Source organism: Eulemur rufifrons, chromosome 1, assembly GCF_041146395.1.
Source record: "Eulemur rufifrons isolate Redbay chromosome 1, OSU_ERuf_1, whole genome shotgun sequence".
Classification (NCBI taxonomy): Eukaryota; Metazoa; Chordata; class Mammalia; order Primates; family Lemuridae; genus Eulemur; species Eulemur rufifrons.
Genome location: NC_090983.1, coordinates 13,231,153 through 13,255,076, shown reverse-complemented (window position 1 = coordinate 13,255,076; position 23,924 = coordinate 13,231,153). Strand labels below are relative to the sequence as shown.

Genomic DNA, 23,924 nt, shown 5'->3' with positions numbered 1-23,924 from the left:
GAGGCTGAGCATGCCTAGTCTAGAGGGGAAAAAAACTTTAATCCAATCGTCGTATTACTGAATTGATATTTACATTCATTTTTACATATTTACTTTACAAATGCCCTGACAGCAATTGGAGCGTACAACCAAGGCAGTTGAGGCCCACCTGGGTAGAGGGGACCAGCAGTGACCAGGGAAGCGCTCTGGGGATGGGCCACGTGGGCAGACACTGGAGGATGAACTGGACAGAGCTGACCAAGGCGCAGAGGGAGGGGGTAGGGAAGCGTGTTCCAGACGCAGGAGCTCGAGTGCGAAAAAGCCTTGTGTCAGGAGGCACCCTGGACAATTCAAAATATTTTTCTCTTCACACCATCATCACCTTACAGCCTTTGCAAGACAAGGCCGACCCTGTGGCCATGACCCTGGCAAACATCACGACACACACCAGACAGAGCCCAGCTGGAGAGAAGCTGGAAGAGCCGTTCACACTCCAATGTCCATCTTGTTCCATGATCTTCTTTCTCAACACCCAGTCACTGCACACTGCAAGAGGCAGGGCTCAAGACCCTATTTTTCTCTTAGACTTGACATCAAAAGTGCAAAAAAAAAAAAAAAACCCTGCAAAGATGATGAAAAGACTAGGAGAAAATATTTGCAAAACACATATCTGACAAAGGACTAGTACCTAGAATATTTAAAGAACTCTCAAAATCCAAACAATCCAACTATTATTTATTTTTTAAATAAAAAGAACAATATAATTAGGAAATGTACAAAAGACATGGACAAACATTCCATTAAAGAGGATATACAGTTGGCAAATAAGCCCATGAAAAGATGTTCAACATTATTAGCCATCAGAGAAACGCAAATGAAAACCACAATGAGATATCACTACCTGCCTATCAGAATAATTAAAATAAATACTAGTGACAACACCAATTGCTGGTGAGATGCAGAGAAACTAGGTCACTCACACATTGCTGGTGCGAATGTAAAATGGCACAGCCACTCTGGAAAACAGTGTGGCAGTTTCTTACAAAACTAAACATGTGCTTAAGCATATGATCCAGCAATCCTGAACATTTATTCCAAGAATGAAAACTCATGTTCACCCAGAAACCTATATACCAATGTTCATAGCAACTTTATTTCTAACAGCCCCAAACTGGAAACAACCCAGGTGTTCATCAATGGGTGAATGGTTACACAAACTGTGGTCCATCCATGCCATGGAACACTACTCAGCAACAAAAAGAAATAAACTACTGAGACACTCAACAACTTGGGTGGATCTCAAGAAAATTATGCTGAGTGAAAAAACTAATCCCCAAATGTTACACAGTGTATGATTCCGCTTATATAACATTCTCGAAATGACAAAATTACAGAGGTAGAATCCAGATTAGTGGTTGCCAGGGGTTAGGGAGGACAGGAGGGAGGCGGGTGGGTGTGACTGCGGAAGGGGTATGAGGGGCCCGTGTGACGGAACTGTTCTGTATGTTGACTGTGGTGGTGGTCACACGGATCTACACGTGGTAAAACTGCACAGAAGTAAATACATACACCAGTGCATGTGAAACCGGTAAAATCTGAATAAGGTGGCTGGATTGTACCGACGTCAATTTCCTCGTTGTGCTATTGTACTATAGTTACACAAGATGGTACTTTGCCGGAAGCCAGGTGAAAGGTAGATGGAATCTCTCTACAACTATCTCAAAATACAAAGTTTTTTTTTAAAAAACCTACTGTAAAATTTTAGTTGGCCAACAAATGCCAATGCACCTTAAGACAGATATTTCTATTACTTACTTTATTTTTCCAAGCACACTAAAACTGTAGATATTCTTTAAAAAGTTACCAAAATATGTTTTTGCATAATTTTACACTTTCATAATTATTTGATCTGTGGCAGCATCAATTCTTATTCTTTAAGAAATAAATAAAAGGATCTAGGACACTGTACTTGGCCTCTGCAGGCTCCTGAGACAAACCAACTAAGGTGCAATCCCAGCTCCACTGCCAATTAACCGCATGACTTTCAACAAGTGCTTAACTTCACTGCGCCTCAGTTTCTCCATCTGTAAAATGGGCGTTAATCACAGTCCCTGCCTTAAGAGTTGTTGTGAGGACTCAAAAAAAGTTAGGCCGGGCACGGTGGCTCACGCCTGTAATCCCAGCACTCTGGGAGGCCGAGGCGGGAGGATCGCTCAAGGTCAGGAGTTCGAGACCAGCCTGAGCAAGAACGAGACCCCGTCTCTACTAAAAAATAGAAAGAAATTATCTGGACAGCTAAAATTATATATATAGAAAAAATTAGCAGGGCATGGTGGCGCATGCCTGTAGTCCCAGCTACTCGGGAGGCTGAGGCAGAAGGATCACTTAAGCCCAGGAGTTTGAGGTTGCTGTGAGCTTGATGCCACGGCACTCTAGCCCGGGCAACAGAGAGAGACTCTGTCTCCAAAAAAAAAAAAAAAAAGTATTATATTTTTATTACATGTCAGGTTCTTGGGACAGTTCCTGAGGTCCCAACCGAAGCTGGCCTCTGCCATAACCTGTTTTCCACCCTCATCACGAAGGGCTGTGTTCCCCTCTTCCACCTCTGAAGGTCTATACTATGGCCCAGCTTAACTTTCTCCTCAGCTGCAAAATGTTCAAGAATTCTCATTTCTCAAAATCAAAAGGATTTTTTAAAGCTGACTTTTTTTTAACTGACTCATGATCTTTTTTTGATTTCCTTTATTTCTTTGCTGTAGGAGGGACTCAGGGGTCTCATATGTGACTTTATCAGAGTGTCACATCTGGTCATAAGCCCTCAGAGACAGAGACCTGAGGGGCCGTGCCCTCCCGGGGGCAGCAGCCCAGCCCCTGTGGCCTCCACCCACAGCCCTGGTGAAGGGGTCAGGAAATGTCTGATGGTCCCTGGCCGACTGAGGAAATGGGCGTCAGGTTCTGGCGATTTTCCTTGTGTTCTTTCCAAGGCTGCCAAGCTTGTGAATAAGGAAGTGTTTTCCTACCAGCCTGAAACTGAAATAGGGTGAGATTACACTAATTTTAAAAAGTTTTAAGGTGGCAAAGTCAGACTAGCCTCATCTTGGTGGTCAAGAGACACAGTGGTAGAAGTCTGGATCTTGCACCAACCTTCATCACTGTTCTGTTTTGATGGATGAAACACCTAATACAGAAAGTGCTTGACAATTGCCCGAAGAGGCCATTTAGAAATAATTCTGAGCTCCATGGGAAAGCTTGTTACGATGGTAACCGAAAGAAGAGGTAATCCAGGAGAAAACCTTCCAGTTTTGCAAGCAGACCCTAAAACATGGTGTTTCTTATTTTAAAATGGGGTAGAAAGATACATAGAAGTCCCCTTATCAGTTTTCACAGACATTCTAGAATGAGAGGAAAAATAAATACTCCTTGCCCCTAAAGCTGCTGTTCTCCCAGGTCCCACATCTCAGTGAGTGACAGCCCCAGCCAGCCCCCTGGGAATCTAAGCCAGAAGCCCAGGACTCACCCTTCATCCTTTCGCTCATCCCAGGGAACCATCAACAAGCACCATCATTTGAATGGTCCACCTCTTTCCATTTCCTCTGCCCCCAGCCCACGTGCCACTAGCATCTCTGCAGGAGGACGCTGTTCCCCTAGACCTGACTTGCTGCCTGCCCTACTCCAATGACAGGGAAAGCTGACCCTGACTCTATACCAAGACCTGAGTCAAGCCCTCCGACGGGTTCCCACATGCTTGCAAGGAAACGCAAACCTCCTCCTACAGCCTCCAAGTCTGCCCGCCTGGTCTGGATTTGGCTTCCTTCTCGGGACAGTGGTTCTCCTCGTTATTTGAGGGAGATACGTTCCAAGAACCCCCATGAATGCCTGAAACCATGGATAGTACAGAACCTTCTATATGCTATGTTTTTCCCCATCCATGCATACCTATGTAAAGTCTAATTTATAAATTGGGCACAATAATAGACGAACAATAATAATAAAAGAATAATTAGAATATACTGTAATAAAAGTTATGTGAATGTGGTCTATGTCTCTCTCTCAAAATACCTTATCGTGCCGTACTCACTATTCTCAGACCTCGGGTAACTGAAGCTACGGATAAGGCAGGACTGCCGTGCCCTGTCCTTGCAGTTTGCAGAACCTGCCAGCTGTTCCCAGCCTCAGGCCTCCAGGCCTATGTTCCCTCTGACTGGAACATTTGCTGTCTTTCCTTCCCTGTGTGCCTGTGAGCATGGTGGGGACCTAGTCTGTCCTGTCACCTGTACCCCAGCATCTAACATGGCACATGGACACTGAGGTGCTCAACACACAATTGAGGCATTGATGAAGAAGCCAGGCCTTCGATGATCAACTTAAGTTGCATCATATACTAAGGTCAATTACAGAAGCCACCATTTTACAAGCAGGTAGAGTCAGGGGCCTGGTACCAGTCCCTGGTGCCAAAAAGGTTGAGGACTGCTGGTCTGAAGTATTTGGGGAAATATTTTTTTTTTAAGAATTTACATATATTCTACAGCAAGGTTTCACAACCTTGGCACTCTTGACGTGTTGGGCTAAATATTCCTTGTTGTAGGGGGCTGTCCTGCATATTGTAGGATATTTAGCAGTATCCCTGGCCTTTATTCACAAGATGCTGGTAGCACCCTGTCCAGACGTGCCAACCAAATGTTTGTAGACATTGACAAATGACCCTGGGGGAGAGAGGAAGGATCACCCTGCTTAAGAGCCACCATTACAGAGAAAGGTTAGAAACTGGAGGTTAGTATTTTAATTCTGCCAACAAAATGCCTAATTAACTGATACTGTCTGAATCACATGAGTACTAATGCATTTTAATACAGCATTACCTAATCACCACTTACAACATCATTTCAGTGGGAACATGCATTCCAAATCCCTAGTAACATTTATGAACAACCATGGAAGAGCTGATTATTCCATCCCGAGAGGCTCAACTTAGCTTTCTGTGTCAGTATACTAGGTGACGGGTGATGTGAAATGGCACCAAGAATTGGTGCAGAAGGTACAGGGAGTCAGAAAGGAGTCAGGGGAAGGACAGGGCTCCTCATGTCTGATCCGACCTTGTGTGTGACACATAAGAACAGAAGAGAGACACAAGAGAATGCCTTAGTGTTTGGGGTCCTTCCAGAAAGCATCACCCCACAGTTAAACATTTTCTTTCTTTCCGTGGTGGAGCAAAACCCAGGAAGGAGATGTGAAGGGCTGAGTCTCAGTAGTGATCTAACTCCCTCTCCACCCCGCCCCCTTTTGCTAATATAATGCTACTGAGCTTGGAGCACCTCTTCAGGAATGCAAAACGATTCCTACTTTTACCTGCCACGCTGCAACAATATTTTCAATTATTAGTTAAACTGCAAATGCCCCACGAGTCATTTAAATAAATCTCACATGTATAAAATAGTCAATTGTGTTCTCTGAGCAATTCCCAGCTGTAAAAATAGAGCCACACTGAACGTATTTTTTTTCTGCAGCTAATTGAAAATACTGCACATATAATGCATGATTTAAAGCACCCATGAGGAATTTCAATTTGCATTCCCTATTTCAAATGTACAATCAAATGCTGTCTTAAAGGGCTCCACACGTTTAATTCAATATTGCTTGCTCAAAGCCCTGACCACTCCTAAATTTTAACAACTGAATTGATGATCGGAGATTTTTAATGCTCCAAGTGACTTTTAAAAACAATAGCTTTAATAGGGCTGCTTTTCCTGAGAAAACAAACACTCCAGACTTGGCTGGTTCAAACCTCTGTGGCCCAGAGAAAATCTCCCAAATGGCAGCCAGGAGATGCCTGCCAGGAGGAAGGACCCTGTACAAGAACGTCCTTCGATCAAGAGTTGAAACTGTGATCTCTGAAGTGCTCATAGCTGCTGCCCTGGAGTTAGAAAGGCCACCTCGATATTCCTGGTGGTTGATCAAGATGGTTGATCAAGGGTGGCTGAAGATGAAGAGAGGGGCTGCCGCAGTGACCTGTGCTGAAGGAGGAGGGTCCCGAATCTTGGGATCTGGGGAAAAGGTGTCATGAGGTTTATGATCATCTTCATTTTTAACGGAGCTTTAGAGGTTGCACAAACAGCTCAAGAGCTTTCCTAGTTAATGAAACAGTTAATGAGGTTCCTAAGCCCTGAGGAAAGGACAAGTTACAAAGAAGGGAAAGCAGAGCTTGACCTGAAGAGCTTACAGACCAACAGAAGATAAAAGTCCTTAAGGACTAAGAAATGAGGTAGAAAGTGACACGTAGTATTAAGAGTTTCAGGTGAATGAGGAAGGCGCTAGCTATTTGCTTTTACTTTTTATGCAATAGCACTGTTGGATTACTAACGTCCCACCACACAACAAATTGGTAAGAAGAGGTGAAAATGGACAAGGAGTCACACCTTTCTCTAACGGGCAGGATGAGAGAGAGTGACTCGCGGTGGTGGCAACTGACAAATGATAATCAAACCAGCAAAGAATTAAAAGCATCAGAATTTAAAGTAGAGTAACATAATGGACGCTAGATACATACTTATTGAACAAATGAAAGTACTAGTCACAACTTAGTGTTATTTCTTAGATATGCAAATCTTTAACCCATAGCTTTTGTTTCACAAGTTTCTAAATAAAATGAGAAATAATGAAAGGACTCAGAAATTATCCGTTTCAACTACCTGTCATCAGGGGTTCTTCTCTCACATTATCCTACACTACAGTTAGTCTATAAGGCATTCTCAACATCTAGGAATGAAGAGACCTAGTACATGCAACGTTGTTGATCCACTAACCACCCCTCCCCATGCTGATTGACCAGGGAATTTCCTACAGGCCATAGGCAACTGACCCAGGTTTTACTTCTGTGACGTGGGCCATCAACTTGCTTTCACGTGGTACTTACCAACCAACCTTCCCATAACAAGCAGACTTCCCGTGAAGATTTTGTTAAGGTAGGGAATGTGCTCATTGGCCAACAGGCCCTCTCTTATTGTCATTCATCCATCTCTCATGAGTCTGGTAACTGTTAGTCAGTCTCTCCCACCTGCAGCCACCCTGCTGTCCTGACAAACTCGGAGTCTGCCTCCTGTGCTTCGTGCTGGGGGTGCTCCTGAGTGACTTCATCTAGTCAGCCAGCTTCTCTGACATTATGCAAATAAAATGCAGCACCATTTGGTGACCCATCCTATGTTCTTTCTTCTGCCTTTTGCAGTGGATAGTAATTACTTACTACTTACTACCTTTCCCAGGGCAAATGGAGGGAAGGCAGGAAAGTGCTGAGCTTGTGTTATGGAACCTGACGGGGAAGAGTGGGAAGGAAGAGATCAGTGTGGCTAAATCAGCCTCCTGATACACCTATGTCCCCAAGTAGGTTCACTTAAGCAGTTTAGTAATTAAAAAAAAAAAGATTCAGGGAAAATAAACAGAATATCTTCCCTACCCTCCCTCCAAATATATCAAAGACATTGCATTAAAACAATGGATTCTTGTAGTAAACATGGAGTAAACATTTTCCATTTTTTATTAAATGACGTTAGGGCTGCTTTGAGATAAGTTTTAGCATCCACAGAAGTGATCCTGTGATACTTGGGTACACATTCTCTTCCTTTTCAGTTTTCCATTCTGGTTCTTGTATTTAAGACCCTCTCTACCCAGGCTTGGTGCAAGAAACCCACACAGGCTCAGTCCATCAAAATTCTACGGTGTCCCTGAAATAAACAGTTACCTAGAAAGAGTTTGGGCTGGGTACAAGAGGGAGATGGTCCCTGGTTCCCTTGTTTTAACTTCTGGGGGAAAATTACATGAGTCATCTTCCAAAATATAGTAAGCAAGCAAATTAAAAATATATATTTCTATAGACACAGGGTCTGGAAATACTTCTAAAGCGAGAAAAAGAAAAGAGGGATGGGGAGGATATGAGAACGTAGTTGAACTTCCACTTTAAGAAAGGTTCCTGCGTATTTACCTCCAACTCTGCTCTTTTTGCTCTTTTCTTTCAGTACCAAAGAGTTTGTAAACACAATCTCAAAGGAATGCTAAAAAAAGATGACCACTCTATGTTTAAATGTTGGGTTTTTTTCCCCCAACAAGTAACCATCAAACCAGAAAAGTTCTTCAAGGCTTAGAAACTATCAGAAGTGACAGGAAGTGCACTTCCAAACATGGCTTTGGTCACTCAGCTACTAAGGTTCTTGCTTCAGCCCGACTCAGTTTCCTTCTCTGCAGCCAATGCTAATACCTTCCAAAGGGGCGTGGAGGTGGGGACACATTTAGCTGTTTGCCGGAAGAAACCTGTGTCCACTTTGACACGACTGTGAAACAGGCCTGCTGTCTGGCCCAGGCCTGCCTGCATGGGACGAATCACACAACCGCTCTGGGATTTTGTCCCCTCACCTAGAAGATCAGCGATAAGCCTCCTCCCTCTGCCGCTGTGAGGTTCGCAAGAAACACCATGCTGGAGAGTAATGTGACCACTCTTAGGGACCACAGAATTTTTCTTCATGGGACCAGGCTGCTCCCCCAACCCCAACATCCACAGCTAAGACAGAAGAACAAGGATTTCTAGACTTAAAAGTCAATGGCTTAACGAAAAGTTCTTCTCACCTTCTCTAACCTTGGGCATAAGATACTGCACTGAGGGACATTAGGGATGAAGGGGGCCGAGCTTCCTTTCGTCATGAACTTGCATTTCATAGGTGAGAATGCCTCCCCAGTGTCTCGCAGCCAATTTACAGAGATGATGTTCTCTGGGGATGGGGCTGGTGAGTAGCTTTACAGGAGATGGGGGAGGAAACATTCATAAAGCTCCTACTGCGTGCACAGCCCTGTGAACATGCTATCTCTCTGAATGTCACACTGATGCAGAGAGGTTGTGTGCCCTGCCCATGTCACCCAGAAGGGGGGAGAGAGAGCACTCAGGTGTGCCCACCACCAGGAGACTGGGCTTCTCCCAGAGAGAGGGTCACCTGCTTTCCCCCTGCCAAGTCCCTGTGGGTTCCTTTTCCTGCCCCCAGTCAGAGCACAGGATTGGCCTTGGTCCCATTCCCTCACTTTCGCCTCTCCGTTTACCCCTAGATGCAGAACTGTGTTTCCAGCAAATGTGACAACCCTCCCCTACACTGGTAGGCACCCCTTCCTCCAGCATAAATCCTTTATTTCTTTGATCAACTTCTAATTCCCATATGTACTTGAATATAAGGCAACCCCCAGAAAAGGCAACCCTCTTCTTTTCCCAATGAGAAGATCCCTGCCCACCCACACAAGTTTTGGTCAACCTGACTAAATAAACTTCATGACTAATATGTGAAATCACACATATTATGAATTAGAAATACCGCTTTTCTTTCTACCCCCATTTTCCATGAAGTAATGCAATTCAGAGTCTTCCCAGGCATCTTCCACATGCGTGTCCTCACCTTCTGAGGTGTCTAGCCATTTGCCCAAGCACAGCACCTCTTTACCTTCCAGCTGCCTGTGACACGGCACTTTTCAAATCTATATGAGGCACTGGGACGAAACACCTACTGTAAGCCCTTCATAGTGCATCAGAACGGTTGCCCTCAGAGATATTAATAAAAATATATTCATGATCCCCACAGTGTATTATTGACTGTGTTACTTTAGAAAGTGACTTTTAATGGTCTTAGAATTCCATCTGACAGAGTAGCTAGCTCCTCGACAAACTCATTTTTGCTTCTTCCCAACCACAGAGCTAGACTGCATTTCCTAGTCTCTGCGGTAGGGGGGAGTGACCATAAGACTTTGTTCCCAACACACGGAAATGATAAACGCTTGAGATGATACATCCCCTAAATACCCTGACTTGATCATGACACATTCCATGCACGTGACAAACTATCACATGTACCCCATAAATATGTGCAAATATTATATATATCAACAAAAAATATATATAAAAAAAGACTGAACGGTATTATACTTAATGAAATGGGAGTGGAAGCAACAAATGCCATTCCCAGCCCTGGCCCAGCAAAGCCTCCCATAGGCCATCCTCCACGGTATTTCTGCTTCGATGCTGACAAGCACCATGACCTTGGCAACAGCCTATAAAATAAAGTGGAGCCACAAGATGGCTGTGTCACTGCATCCCCAGGTTTCAAACAGACACACCCACTTTGGGCTTTATGCAAGTTGAAAATAATCTTCCATTGTGTGTGAACCACGGTACACGCCAGGGTTTATTTGTTGCAGCAACCAGCATTGCCCTAACTGATTCAACATCCGGCATCTGGCAATTGTGAAGTCATGACCTCAGGAATAGTAACTAAATCTGCATTCAATTTCTTTGCTTCTCTCTTTTTTAATCTAACCCCTTTTCACCATGCAACCTCAATAAGCATTGCTAAGGAAATACTGACGAAGGGAACTGCAAGCTACTGAACCCTCCCCATCTGTTCTCAACCAGTCACTTGTAAGTCTCATCCCTCCAGGCCTTTTTGTGAACTCTGACTGATGAACGTATCTGAATCTCGTAATAGCAAAGACTGTATAAGGACCCTACTAGACAGCAACTCCCTTTTTCTCCGAGGAAAAATTTTGAGGAAATTGTTTGCTTCACATCTAGGTACACAATTTTTAAACTGGGACAGTCTTTTTCCTAGAGACAATTTTACATTTCAGTGCCTTTTAATGATTTATTAAGGCACTGCTCAGGCACTATTTTCAGTTTGCATGCCCGGCCCGGAGGAGACTGGGCCGTAATGCAGCGTTGCACACTGCCGTGTCTCGTGGTCATGAGTATTTAATGAAAGTAAAAGTTACATGTGAGTAATGCTTCACACCTTTCCACAGCTGTCCATTAAAACTTTCGGCTTCTTTTTAAGGGAACTAATCTCCCCTTTGTGAAGGAGTTATCTGCTTTTATTCAGCCATAGAGAGCATGTGAGAGAATAAACAGCCAACTCTTAGCTGATACAAATCACTAAATGGCAATTCTGCAAAGCTTAGGGGTAAAAAAGATTTTGTGGAGAGTTAAGTGAAAGAAAACAATAAGGACTGTATTACCCGTGAGGGTTATCTAGACATTCACGTTTGTGCACAGAGACTGTCCTCTGGTGCATATTATCATGAGTAGTAACTGACGTTTAAGTCACTTCTCTTTGTGCAGGGCTTGGCATTGGCAGTACTGAGCCTCCTGCCACCCACCTGGAAACTGGGCATTACTACCCTCAGCTCACACAGGAGGACATCAAGACCTGGAGACGTCCTGTCACTTGCCCCCATCCCTCATCTACAGAACTGTCTTGGGCCGCTGAGGAGTCAGCATGGCCATGCACAGAAAGCACCTTCCCGGCCCACGGCTCACTCGGGCATCAGCTCCAGCCCTCAGGGTCACAGACTGCTCTCCAGGTGTCTTGTCATGACCAAGAGGGCGGGGAAAGGACCCCTGCGCAGCCTTCCCCAACAATTCAGTCCTTGCTGACCACTGCCAGCTTGACCTCCCAAACACCTCATTAGTATCACTCATTTAGGCAGTTGATTATTGACCTAGTACGGGAATTAGGGACAGGGTGGGAGTGGTAGAACTGGTTGGCTCCAGTGGAGAGACATTTTATCACCATGGTGCATGATGATAATAAAAAGTAAATCAACTCTAAGGCAATTTCATTATTGCTTTTAGATCCTCTACAGACAATGCATCCTGATTGCTTCTCCTCCCCACCACGGTGTGCTACTGGTCTAGACTACCTTGAATTTGTTAAGAGTATCACAGAAATGCCCTTTCTACCTAAATAGACAAGCCCCTCCAAGGCTGACCTATTTCGTAGGTATTTCTGTGCCCCTCCAAGAACCTATTGCAGAGTAAGTGCTCAAAGGCTAGCTCTGAGCTGCCTGCCACCCAAATACAATAGTGCTGTGACCTTCAGTTCCCCTGAAGTCCCATGCGGGGCAGATACATCAAGAGCGAGTCTTGCAGGAATCCCTCTGCTCTCTGGCAAGAATCTTCCTTGAGAACATGGGAGTGAAGGGAGAAAACACGACAGAGAGAAGGAGACATGAGTCAGCCACGTGGCCCAAGGGGATGGGTGGCGAGGGCCACTGAGTTAGTGGGGTCCTCTGTGGGCTAATCAGGGGTGAGTGGCAGGCGATGGCACTTCTGCTGCCACACTGTACCCAGACTTGGCACAGGTGATAGCCGTCAGAGACAGGAATTCTCAACCTGCCACAGCTCTGACCTTGACATGTGACTTAAGTCACTGTAGTTGCTATTTCCCTGCCTGTGAGTCAGGGACAGTACACTCTTCCTCTGCAAGGAGGGCAACATCCTCACCACCTCTACTCTCTCACTATGGAAATGCAGCACAGAGAGGGGAGTATTTCCCCTAAGGCCAAACAACTACTAAGTGTGGAGCTAGGGTTAAACCCAAGTTCATCTGATTGCCAAACTCATCCTCTGCCCAGCAATGTTCCGACCTTTAATCGGTGGGGCCTTGCGTTGTTGCTCAGCCTCAGTCGTTCATTGAAAATAATGTTTCAGAACTGAAATGTCTACCATGGAGACACATAGACCTGGAGTCTATAACCCACCCGTTGGAATCTGAGCAGGTTGTTCTACAACTTCAATCTCAGCTTTCTCACCTTTAAACTAGGACTAATTTCTACCTTATAAGGGTTACTAGGATTCAACAAGATCTTGTATAAAATATGCCTAACAGTACTTGACATACTGATGATTCACAATTTTTCATTTCATTCTCTCCCCTTTGAAGCATCTTTTGGGCACTTCTGTGCCAGGTATGGTAGAAGGAGCCTGAAAGAATAAGATAGATTTGAAGGTTCCTAATGGGTCAGATAAGATACATACACAACTAGAACACAAGGTACAGAGCAGTACAAAAGCATAATTTTGGCCGGACGCGATGGCTCACACCTATAATCCTAGCACTTTGGGAGGTCGAGGTGGGAGGACCACTTGAGCTCAGGAGGTCAAGACCAGCCTGAGCAAGAGCAAGACCCCATCTCTACTAAAAATAGAAAAATTAGCCAGGCGCGGTGGCACGTGCCTGTAGTCCCAGCTACTAAGGAGGCTGAGGTAAGAGGACTGCTTGAGCCCAGGAGTTTGAGATTGCAGTGAGTTATGATGATGCCACTGCACTCTACCCAGGGCGACAGAGTGAGACTCTCTCTCAAAAAAACAAAAAACAAAAAACATAATTCTGCCACCATATATGTAAAAAATGTACTTATCCTATGCAAAGAAACTGTAGGCTATTAAGTGACATATATACATGGGAAAAACTCTGTCTTCACATCTTCAATTATGCTAAATTAATTCACATTAGTATGATCAGCACTTTGATATTCATGATTTACCACCTTGCTGTGCAAGAACAGGTTTATTATGAATACTTTGGCATCTTCAGCCAATCCTCCAAATTGCTATTTTAACTAATATGTCATTAGAAATTAACACAGATTTGGCGTAAGATGATATGAGTCTTTTAGTAAATTAATTTCAGAGAGAAAATCCACATGTTCAGAAAGAAAATTCTCTTTAAAATAAAGTCATTGGCCGGGCGCGGTGGCTCACGCCTGTAATTCTAGCACTCTGGGAGGCCGAGGCGGGTGGATCGCTCAAGGTCAGGAGTTCGAGACCAGCCTGAGCAAGAGCGAGACCCCGTCTCTACTAAAAATAGAAAGAAATTATATGGACAGCTAAAAATATATATAGAAAAAATTAGCCGGGCATGGTGGCGCATGCCTGTAGTCCCAGCTACTCGGGAGGCTGAGGCAGGAGGATCGCTTGAGCTCAGGAGTTTGAGGTTGCTGTGAGCGAGGCTGACGCCACGGCACTCACTCTAGCCTGGGCAACAGAGTGAGACTCTGTCTCAAAAAAAAAAAAAATAAATAAAATAAAGTCATCACACAGAATCTCCCTGGCATCTCCCACCTCACAGAGCAACAGTTCAGGTGTAGGCACATACTCAGACTGCTGTATCCTCTCAAGAGGATACATGCCAGAGAAATCCACCCAAATCATATCAATGGTAGCAGAAAACACATTTCTTATCTGGGAATGTTTGTTAAGGTTAATTCAACATTCTTAGAACTCTTTTGCATATCGAAGGAATAAAATTGTAATTAAATGACCATGTGTTTTAAATACATTCAGCAAGTGTTTAAAATAGTTATTTTTGGGTATCTGAACATCATCAGACATAGTAGAATGACTGTCTCACAGTCTGAAAAAAAAAAAAAAAAAGAAAAGATTCTGGATGCTACCCATGCAAAGACCTAAATACTAAACAAAATCAGCATTCTTCAACCTTTTTGGCACCAGGGATCAGTTTCACAGAAGATAATTTTTTCATGGACGTGTGTGGGTGTGTGCATGTGTGTTTGTGTGTGTTTGCGTGTGTGTGTTTTAACAGGCTGCCGACCGGTACCTGCAGGCTGGGAGTTGGGGACCGAAGAAATAGATTATTCTTCCTACTATATAGACATTTATTCATTCTTCACAGCTAACCTAGGGGGAAAAAGCACCCACTGTAACAGGGCTACCTACAATGTGCCCCTAGAAAAACCTCCTGGTAACAGGGCCGTTTACATTTCCTCCCAAATGCAAGGCTGGAGTTGGAGGGAGGTTATTTCATGCATCAGCCATCCTTTGCTTCGTGGCCAGTGCACAAGAGCCTGAAGCCTGCAGGAAGGACAAATGACCAGCTGATCACGGGGAAGTAGTGCCCACCGAGAGTGTTACAGGAAAGGGGTGCAGAAACATAGCGCGCAAACACACAGAGCAAGCCGCTCATTCACCTGGTCAAAGACACAATGAAAACATGAGTCTTGAGGAAGTACCCACCTGTACTACTGTGACAAATAAAACCTAGCACCACGGCTATCTGTGTCCCAAAAATCAGTTCCATTCCTCTCACTGTGCTCAGCACCTACCTTCCTTTTCATCCTCACAACACTTACAGGGTGGTTACCTTTCTGCCTAACTCGCAGATGAAGAAACTGAAGCTTGGAGAAGTTAAGAAATTGAGCTACGGCTCATGGCCTGCAACTTGTAACTGACAGACTCTAGATTCAAACCCAGCCCAGCTGGCCTCCAAATCCCCCCCACTCTTATTACTATTCTATGGAGGAAAAGGAGGCAATCACTATTATTCAGAAGTGGCATCTTTTAAAATAAAGCTAATACTATAGACTTTAGAAAAAAGAAGAGCTAAATCCTAAACAAAGTTCAATTAGGCATCTTTTAAAAACCATTCCGCACCTGTTCTTTGGTTCTATCGAGTTCTATACAGCTAGCCTGTTATTCCCTTGAACTCTGTATAAATGCACTCTACCTTCTCACTCCAAAGGTCAGTACTAATTCTAGATTTCAATCCCAGAAAAAGGTGTCTAAGGAACAAAATGGGGAGGGGGGTGCAAAAGGCATAAAAACATTACTCCAGACATGACACAAAAAGATTGGCCTCTTCCATCTCGTGTGTTGTGGTGGTGTCACTGAAGGAAGGTGTGTGGTTTGACAGGAATTTCTTTTTGAGAAGGTATAAATATTGATGGGATATAAACCTTGGGCAATCCCTGGTACCAGCTCATCATTCCCACATTTACAGTGCTGGCTCCAGGCTCTGGCATTGACACTCCCAGGCCCTGTGACTGGGACACACAGGCTGTAGGACCATGGATACTTTGGTTCCCCTACACTCTTCTTTCCCAGGTGTAGGGGCGGGGATGATATTAATATCTATGCGAGAGGCAGGCATGAGGCTCAAGGAGATCACACAGAGCCTCTGTCAATGGAAAACTGAAAACTAATGGAGGTTGGGTAACTTGCCTACCCAGGACACCCTTCTCAATACACCCTCCCTCCTGACCACAGGGCTGAACATGTGACTCTGCCTCAGCCAATCACAGCACTCCATTCACCCAACCATAGCCACTGGTACCAGGAAGGGCATGTGGCCAAAACTAAGCCAATCAGAATTCCTCCCTGGGATTCTCCCAACTAGAACTGGTAGGGAAGACCCTCTTTCCTCTCAGCTTAGGAGGCTGGAGCTGCCTGCAGTCATGGCAATCAGCAGAGAGAAGCAGAGAAAAGAGACCAGGAGGGACAGAAGAAAGCCACAAGGCCCCCAGTCTTTGACCAGAGCCACCTCTGCCATGCCTGGGGGTGGGCAATGTAAGCCAACAGCTCTGCCCTGGTTTCTGTCTGAGTTATTTTGATTTGGGTTTCTGCACTTGGAAGCAAAAGATAACACTGTAGTTAATAGTTCTTATAATCTGCACAGTGACCAAATCCTCAATAAAAGTAACTTCCTCTTAAGTGGATTTCTTATTTTAAATATGTGGAGAAAAAGAGATCTTAGTAGACGAAGCAAACATTGCCATTATTTATATAGCACTTTCCCCAAAGAAAGAAATAAGTATCTATTTTTATTTGTAGTCACCTGATTCATTTCTAGTGGGCTTCCTATTTGGCATTAAACTCTCTCACATACCCACACCCACTTTCAAGATCTGGTCCATAAAAACTTAGGATAAAAACAAGTGGTTATTTTTTTCTATAATAGCCATATTTTCTGGCACTACACAGAGGGAGAAAGCGGGGGAGACGGCACGGATGCTATTTTCGGTATGCTCTCAAGAGAAATTCCCCAGGTTACCGGAGTTCTCACTGGGGTGTTGGGGGGTTACAGAAGCAAAGTGTATTTACCAAGATTTGCAGCCACTGCGAGAAATCCTTTCTGCCTCTTCACAGGATATTTTTTTCTTTTATATTAAAGATCTCCTCCATATTATCTTTCTTCTAAAAATTAACTGATAGAAATGGAAAGGCACAGTGGCTTCTAATTCTCAAATGATCTTCTGAAGCAAAGGGCAGAGTCTGCAGTCGAACTAGAAGCCTGGGTGCTCCCAAGCTGATCTTGAACTAGGGTGTCCACCTCAACCTTTGGAGGACTCTAAGGATGAAACAGGGGACGTATCTGTCAAAACACACAAATGAAATTACAAATAGTCAGAGGACTGCTTAGGCTCAGTGGCCATCCCATACACAAAAAGAACCCCAGAAGGGATGCCAACTTCTCTGGACTGGGCTTACGGCCAGACCCAGAAATCTAACAGCAGAATAAAGACGAGACTCACTGACTGTGGAAATAGACTTGGCCTGTTGGATGAAAGGTAGTGCTTCCCAAAAAAGAAATAAAACAGTACTAATCTTTTCATGTTCTTAGACAAATTGGGAACTTAGAGATAAGAAATAACCTAAAGACGTAGTTTACTGCCTTTGACTCCATTCTGCACCTAAGAGTTTTTTTTTTAAAACCCAACATTGATTTTTAGATCAGGCATGCAATCTCTTCATGAGGAGAGATGGTTTGGGAAGAGAAGTTGGGCACATTTATGAGTGGAGAACAGGTTTACAAAGAAGATCCAAGTAGATGGGACTCAATTTACTTAACATTTTTATAAATGCATCTAAGTGGGAATACAAACTAAATCTTCATTTTGGCCCACAGTGCTCTGAGTACTAACACTGAATGATTTTATAAGCTTGAAAATGAGAGAGAGACAGAATCTCACAGTACAAAAGCACATAACAATGCATTTAAGAAAAAAATCTCATCAAGACTTGACACTTATGAGAAAACTGGATCAGAAAGTTAGCCAAGAAATTATAGGTTTTTTAAAATAAGACACCTTTGAGATCAATTTATTTCAACATACTCATTGTATAGACAAGGAAACTGAGTTGTAGATGTTTACACAGACTGCTGGTGGCGCCCTCTTTCAGCCTGCTCTTTCCACCAAACGTAGCTGAAGCTATTAGCTGAAAAACTACCATGGGAAAAAACAAACAAACAAACACACAAAAAACTTAAAAAGGGTCACCAAGAGATCAGGTCTCACTATCACCAAGAAGGTTAATGGAAATAAAACCAAAAAGCATCCTACTTTGTACAAACCAGGAAATGCAGATTGCAGTCAAGCCAACAGACTTCAAGGAAGACAGAATCAAGCCAAAAAAAGATTCAGATAAGGATAACCGAAGTGAACACAGGCACAGAAGCACTTCTGTATTAGACTTCTGCTTTTTCTAAGTAATGGGTTATCTCAAAAGACAAGGTTGACCAAAAAATTTTACAGTATCGATACATACATTAAATTTGGAAGTACCAAAACCAGGTGTAGAGGGCTGGGGAGATACCTCCCCTTTCAGCCTGAAATACATGCACTCTTCCATAAAGCATGCAGTAAACTAATGCAGATATGGTTTAGTTCAAACGTCTGCTAAATGCCTCTGGGTCACACTGTTGCTGGTGTAAATAAGACTAAAACACAGGCATGTCTTCATGAAGCTTAGAGTCTAGTGGCTAGAGCATGTTGCTGTAACACACAAACTGCCATCACAGAGGTATGCACAGGGTAGGTGGTACACACATGTGCACACTGCACACACGCCACAGAGGGTAGGTGGTACATGCGTGTGCACACTGCACACACGCCACAGAGGGTAGGTGGTACACGTGTGTGCACACTGCACACATGCCACAGAGGGTAGGTGGTACACACATGTGCACACTGCACACATGCCACAGAGGGTAGGTGGTACACGTGTGTGCACACCGTACATAGGCCATAGAGGGTAGGTGGTACACGCGTGTGCACACTGTACATAGGCCATAGAGGGTAGGTGGTACACGCGTGTGCACACTGTACATAGGCCACAGAGGGTAGGTGGTACACGCGTGTGCACACTGCACATGTGCCCCAGAGGACTAGGGGTAGTGACTGTCAGGAAGGACTTTTCAGAACAGGTGATACTAGTCTTGAAAAAGGGAAAATGAGCCAGACAATGAATGCCGTGGGAGAAAGACAACTGCAGGCAGAGGTACAGCAGGAGCAAAGGCGAGGAGGCACTGGGTAGCACCACGGCACACAGAGTCTACAGGAAGCTCAGTTTGCAGGAAAATAAAGTTTCAGAAAGGAGACAAGGCCGGGAGGTAGGAAGGGGTTGAAGAAAGCTTCAACTTTGTCAGGTCATTACAAATGGCCACAGCCTGGTAAGCCCATGGAACACTGTGGAAAGTTCCCCAGCTTCGTGCTAAGAGGACCTTAAGTTCTGGGCCAGCACTGTCCAAAGGCAGCAGAGTGACCTTGGGAAGACGCTGTATGACTCTCAGCACCACGCGTGAAACAGGGCCCTCCATGTCCCAAGGGCTGAGGGCTCCTGGGGCAGCCTGAGCGTCCCTATTTACAGAATCCCCACTGCTGTCTGCAATGTGGAACTGACCGGTCCCATCTCCACCCGGGGGGGGGTGTGAGGAGGTGGTGGTGGTGAGGTCTGTGGAAACGGTCTGTAAACAGCAGAGGCTGCAGTCTTGACGCAGGTGAGCTAGCACTAGAATTCTGTGTTAACCACCCTACAAAGTTCAAAAGCATCTTGAGACACTCAGGTGCAATGTGGTATAGAGACAACAAAGTGCTCACCTTTCACTCTGAGATCCCCAGCCTGTGATGTGACATCATCACTCCTTCAGAGTCGGGGTTTATCCCCAAATCAAGAAGGAGGCACTGTATTTTTATCGGGAAAGACACAAGCAGATTTGAATGTGGGGGGCTGAAGTCACACCAGCAATAATGTGAGAGGCAATTAGAAGGGAAGCAAAACCAGGCACAGGAAACCGTGCAGTAGCCACTAGAGATTCCCAGGCCAATGGTCGTCTCAGCCTAGGGTCGCTAGCTCTGAAGTCCACGGGAGCCAGAAGCTACTGTAAATGAGGGCCACGGGTCCAGGGGGAACCAGAACACAACCAACCTCCAGCAGGGACAGCTACTGGAAACTCAGCACTGGCGAGTGTGGCCACACGGGAATGTATGCCTCTTATTCCAGGTCTTCTAACTTTTAAGAGAAATTATTAATCCAAGTGACATCTCCAGATTCCTAGATATTACGTCAATTTTTGTATAATTTGTTCAGCCAACAACACATCTGCCAGCTGAAAGTGGCACACTGGCCACCATTTTACCACTCTGGACTCTGCACGACTGTGGTGGAGGTTTACAGGAGTTCACGGCATAGAGAAGCAACAGGAGTTGACAACTGTCTGGGTGTGGGGAGTGGAGGAGCCCAGTGCCAATGTGAAGCTTCTGCTCTAACACCTCGATGGATGATGGAGCCACTGCCAAAAAAAAAAAAAAAAAAATCCAGAGACTAAGCTCTGGTAACAATGAAACGGATATGAGGTGGGCAGTGAAAGCTAAAATCAGTTCTAGACTTATCATGGGTTTTCTCGCCTAAAGGACATGGATACGTACACTAGACTGCAGATAACCTGTTGGAACACAGCACAATGCTCTTAACTGGGACACCAATCTGGGACTCACTTCATAGTGGTGATAGAGGAAGCTGTGGAAACGTGATTCACCCAAAGACTCTACAGACAGCAGAAGAGGGGTGAGAACAGAACCTGGGTAACCCCGGGAAGCAGCAGAGATGCCAGGGAGGAAGAAGGAAAACCACAAGATGGCAACTAGGGAGGAAAAAAGCATCAGAAAGGAATGAAAGAGCCTCATCAAATGCCGCAGAGAGGTCTGGTGAATAACTAGAAGATGGCTTGTTCAGGAAACCATGGGGTCTTCTACTTTGGGGAGACCCTGGCCAGCTGGCAGAGAGCAGAGCGGGAAGGGGAGACCACCGTGGAAAGCCTGGGGAGAGGCAGTGGTTACTACAGGTGAGCTGGGGATGCAGGGACAAGGGAGGTTAAGGCATTTAAAAAATACTGCTAAAAAAGAAAAGAGTTCCTAGGGAGAGACTGCAGATAAAATGAGAGAAAGGAGTGAGATTCCTGAGGAAAGGGAGGCATTGTGATTCAGGACACAGCTGGAGACATTAGTCACTGCTACAAGGAGGCCTTCTCTCTAAACTCCCCAAAGTTCCCCAACCAACGTGATTTTCCTTCTATCATTCTACCTATTCATTTTTTATCATACATTTTATAATATATTTATGTTTGCTTTTTGTCTGTTTTCTCTCACAAGAATGACAGTTCCAAAAAAGTGAGGATCTGCTACACGTGCCCTATATGAGGACCTAGCAAAGTACCCAGACACAGCAGATGCTTAAGAAGATTTATTGGATGCCTGGGTAAATACGGAAAAGTTTGTAGTGGGAGAGGGGATAGGACAAAAAAAGACCCTGGTGACCTCTGTTTTCTTGATTGAGAGGGCCGTGAAGTCACCTGCCAAACCTGAAGCTTGGAGATCTCTTGTGTTGAAGATCACAATGAAAATCTCAGTCTGCAACCTGAAAAGAAGGAACTTGTGGGATGGAGACACTAATATACTAAAGTTTCTGATTTCAGAAGTTGAACATCAAGTCAGGCACAGTGACTCACGCCTGTAATCCTAACACTCTGGGAGGCCAAGACTGGAGTACTGCTTGAGCTCAGGAGTTGGAGACCAGTCTGAGCAAGAGCAAGACTCCGTCTCTACTAAAAATAGAAAAAAGTTAGCTGGGTGTGGTGGCACATGCCTGTAGTCCCAGCTACTCAGTACGCTGAGGCAGGAGATTGCCTGTGCCCAGGAATTGGAGGTTGCAGTGAGCTGTGATGACGTCACTGCACTCTAGCTGGGGAGACAGAGTGAGACTCTATCTCAAAAAATAAATACATACATAAATAAGACAAGTTGAGCATCTCTGGGAGAGAGTGAGACTTGGATGTAGAGGACTTAATAGCTGGAGTGGGTGGAGGCCACTGGATTTGAGATGATCAAGGAAGTGAGAATCTAGACTCTAGATCCCCCACACAGACTTTGGGACAAGAGGAGGAGAAAAAAAGCCATGAGCCAAAGTCCCCATGCTGTGGCAGAAGGAATGGCTGGAAGAGAGGGCAACATGGAGGTGGAGCCAAGGACCTAGCCAGGTCACCACCCCATTTCCAACTCTACCACCTCCAGCAATCTCTGACTAGTATTTAATCCCCAGGTGAGGGACTGAAAATTAATGTCCTTTGGAGACTAAGAATTTTAAAATTATACTAATATGTGAAGTTCATGGGAGGTAGAAATTTTCTGCATAGATCGATTTTGTTTTTAGAATAAAAGATGGATGACATTTTCATGACCTTCAGTAATTGCCCTGCACTGTACAATATTTTCAAACATTATGTGAATAAAGAATCAAGACTTGGGTGTTCAAAGGAACCTTAGATGATTTAGGCTAGCACTTTCATTTGCATAGCCAAAAACTTTAATGAAGTATCTCAAACAGCAAATAATTACTTATTTAGATATGCAGATAGTACCCTGAATTTTCAAAGTGTGGTTTAGGATACACAAATCAGCAATGTTGACATTTCTTCCAGTTCTCTGTGTTCAACTTTTGATATAAAATCTCCAAAGTACAAAATTATCACATAAATTGTTCCAGAACAGTTCAGAGAAGTAAACTGCTTTCTAGCTTAAAAGAGAAAGTTAAACTTTCAAACACCTTTTTATGTTGATGCTAAATATAAGAACGTTCTCTGCAAAGTAGTCAAAGCAAGACGCAGCGGCATCTGAGATTTCTCCAGACACACACAAAGACTGTTTCGTTCATTAAAACACCAAAACCATCAACAGCATCTTCCACAGTACCTGAAGGTGGAGTGCTGTCTTATGTAATAGAAGCCTTCCCTCCCTGCTTAGTTTGTGGGCAAATTAAACACCTAATTTTGCCCAGAATTTCTGAGTACTGTACTTTCACTTTACCTGTAGTCACTACGCAGCCTCACAACTCGCATTTCTACAGATGATGAAAATAGCAAAGACCTGCTCTATCGGGTTAAAACGGTTGCCTACGGCCAATTTAAGGGGTCTCCCCCAAACCACTGGTCACCTCCACCCTGCTCAGGCCGAGGTAACAAGGAAGAGTCCGTTTGTCTTTCCCTGTCCGGCGGCACACAGGCAAAGTACGGGGTAGGGGACGCCCGCGAGTAGCTGGGTGTCTCAGGTTCAGGGTCATGGGCGCCAGCTCGGATGGACAGAGGCCACGCCGGCCTCGGGGACTCTCTCGGCTGGCCCCGGGGCTCCCAGGTGTGGGCACATCTGGACACCACAGCCGGCGCGCCCCGCCTTGCCCTGCTCGAGTCCCACTCGGGGTTCCCGGCGGGCGGGACCGAGGAGCCCGGCGCGCACCCAGCCTTGGCCGAGGCAGCCAGAGGGAAGCTGAGAAAGTTCCCTCCGCCTCGACGTCGGCGCCCCGGGTCCCGCTCGCCCCTCAGCCTCCCGGCCAGGCGCAAGGTCGCGGTGCGGAGCGGGCGGCGCGCGGAGCCCCGGGGACCGTCCCCTGCGCCGGGGGCAGAGCCAGCCGCGCCCCTCCCGCGCCGGGGACCGCGCAGCCCGTACTCACCGCTTCGCGCTCGGATCCCCAGGTGGCGGCCGCGGAGGGCGGCGCGGCCGGAGCCGGAGCCGGGTCTCGGCGGGGCGGGCGAGCCGGGGGAGGGAGAGCGGCGGCGGCGGCCAGGAGGATCAGGGCAGGGAAAGAGGCGGCGGTGGCGCCTGCAGACGCCGCGCAGCCCGGACAGCCCCACAGCGCGAGCTGGGCGGCCGCGGCGGCGGGGGCTTTATCGCCGGCGCCGCGCGGGCCCCCGCCCCTTCCTGCCGCCCCCGCCCCCGGTCTGCCCCGCCCCGCCTTCCCGCCGCCTCCTTTGTGTGCCAGCGGGCCGCCGCGTCCCCGCGCCCGGACTCCGGGACGCCCCCGCTCTGCCCGCGACCTCCCGGATGGTGCCCCCCAGGGGTCCCCGTCGTGGGGCAGCGCCCTGAAAGCGCCCGGGAGACGCGCCGATCCAGAGGTGCGGGCCAGCCGGGGCCGAGCTGCACGTGGGTCGCCTGAATGGGTGTGTGGGGGGTTGCTGGGGGGATATGAGGGCTCGTGGCGCGTCCCTAAGACGCAGGACAAGTCGTCTTGATTGCCCCGTGGGAGA

At 45.9% G+C, this 23,924-nt stretch overlaps 1 protein-coding gene across 2 annotated transcripts in view; it reads right to left on the bottom strand.

Moving 5' to 3' along the window:
* The window catches only part of SERPINE2 (serpin family E member 2), a 61,175-nt gene extending 38,312 nt beyond the window's left edge, over nt 1-22,863 (bottom strand). The window contains exon 1 of one of the 2 annotated variants that reach the window (XM_069466827.1): nt 22,711-22,863. In XM_069466827.1, coding sequence (XP_069322928.1) covers nt 22,711-22,742 — 32 coding nt within the window. In that variant the 5' untranslated portion in view covers nt 22,743-22,863. Of the gene's footprint in view, nt 1-14,508; nt 14,649-22,710 lie in introns of those variants that run through there. The other variant, XM_069466838.1, reaches the window with a different exon arrangement.
* Between the last annotated feature and the right edge of the window lie 1,061 nt (nt 22,864-23,924).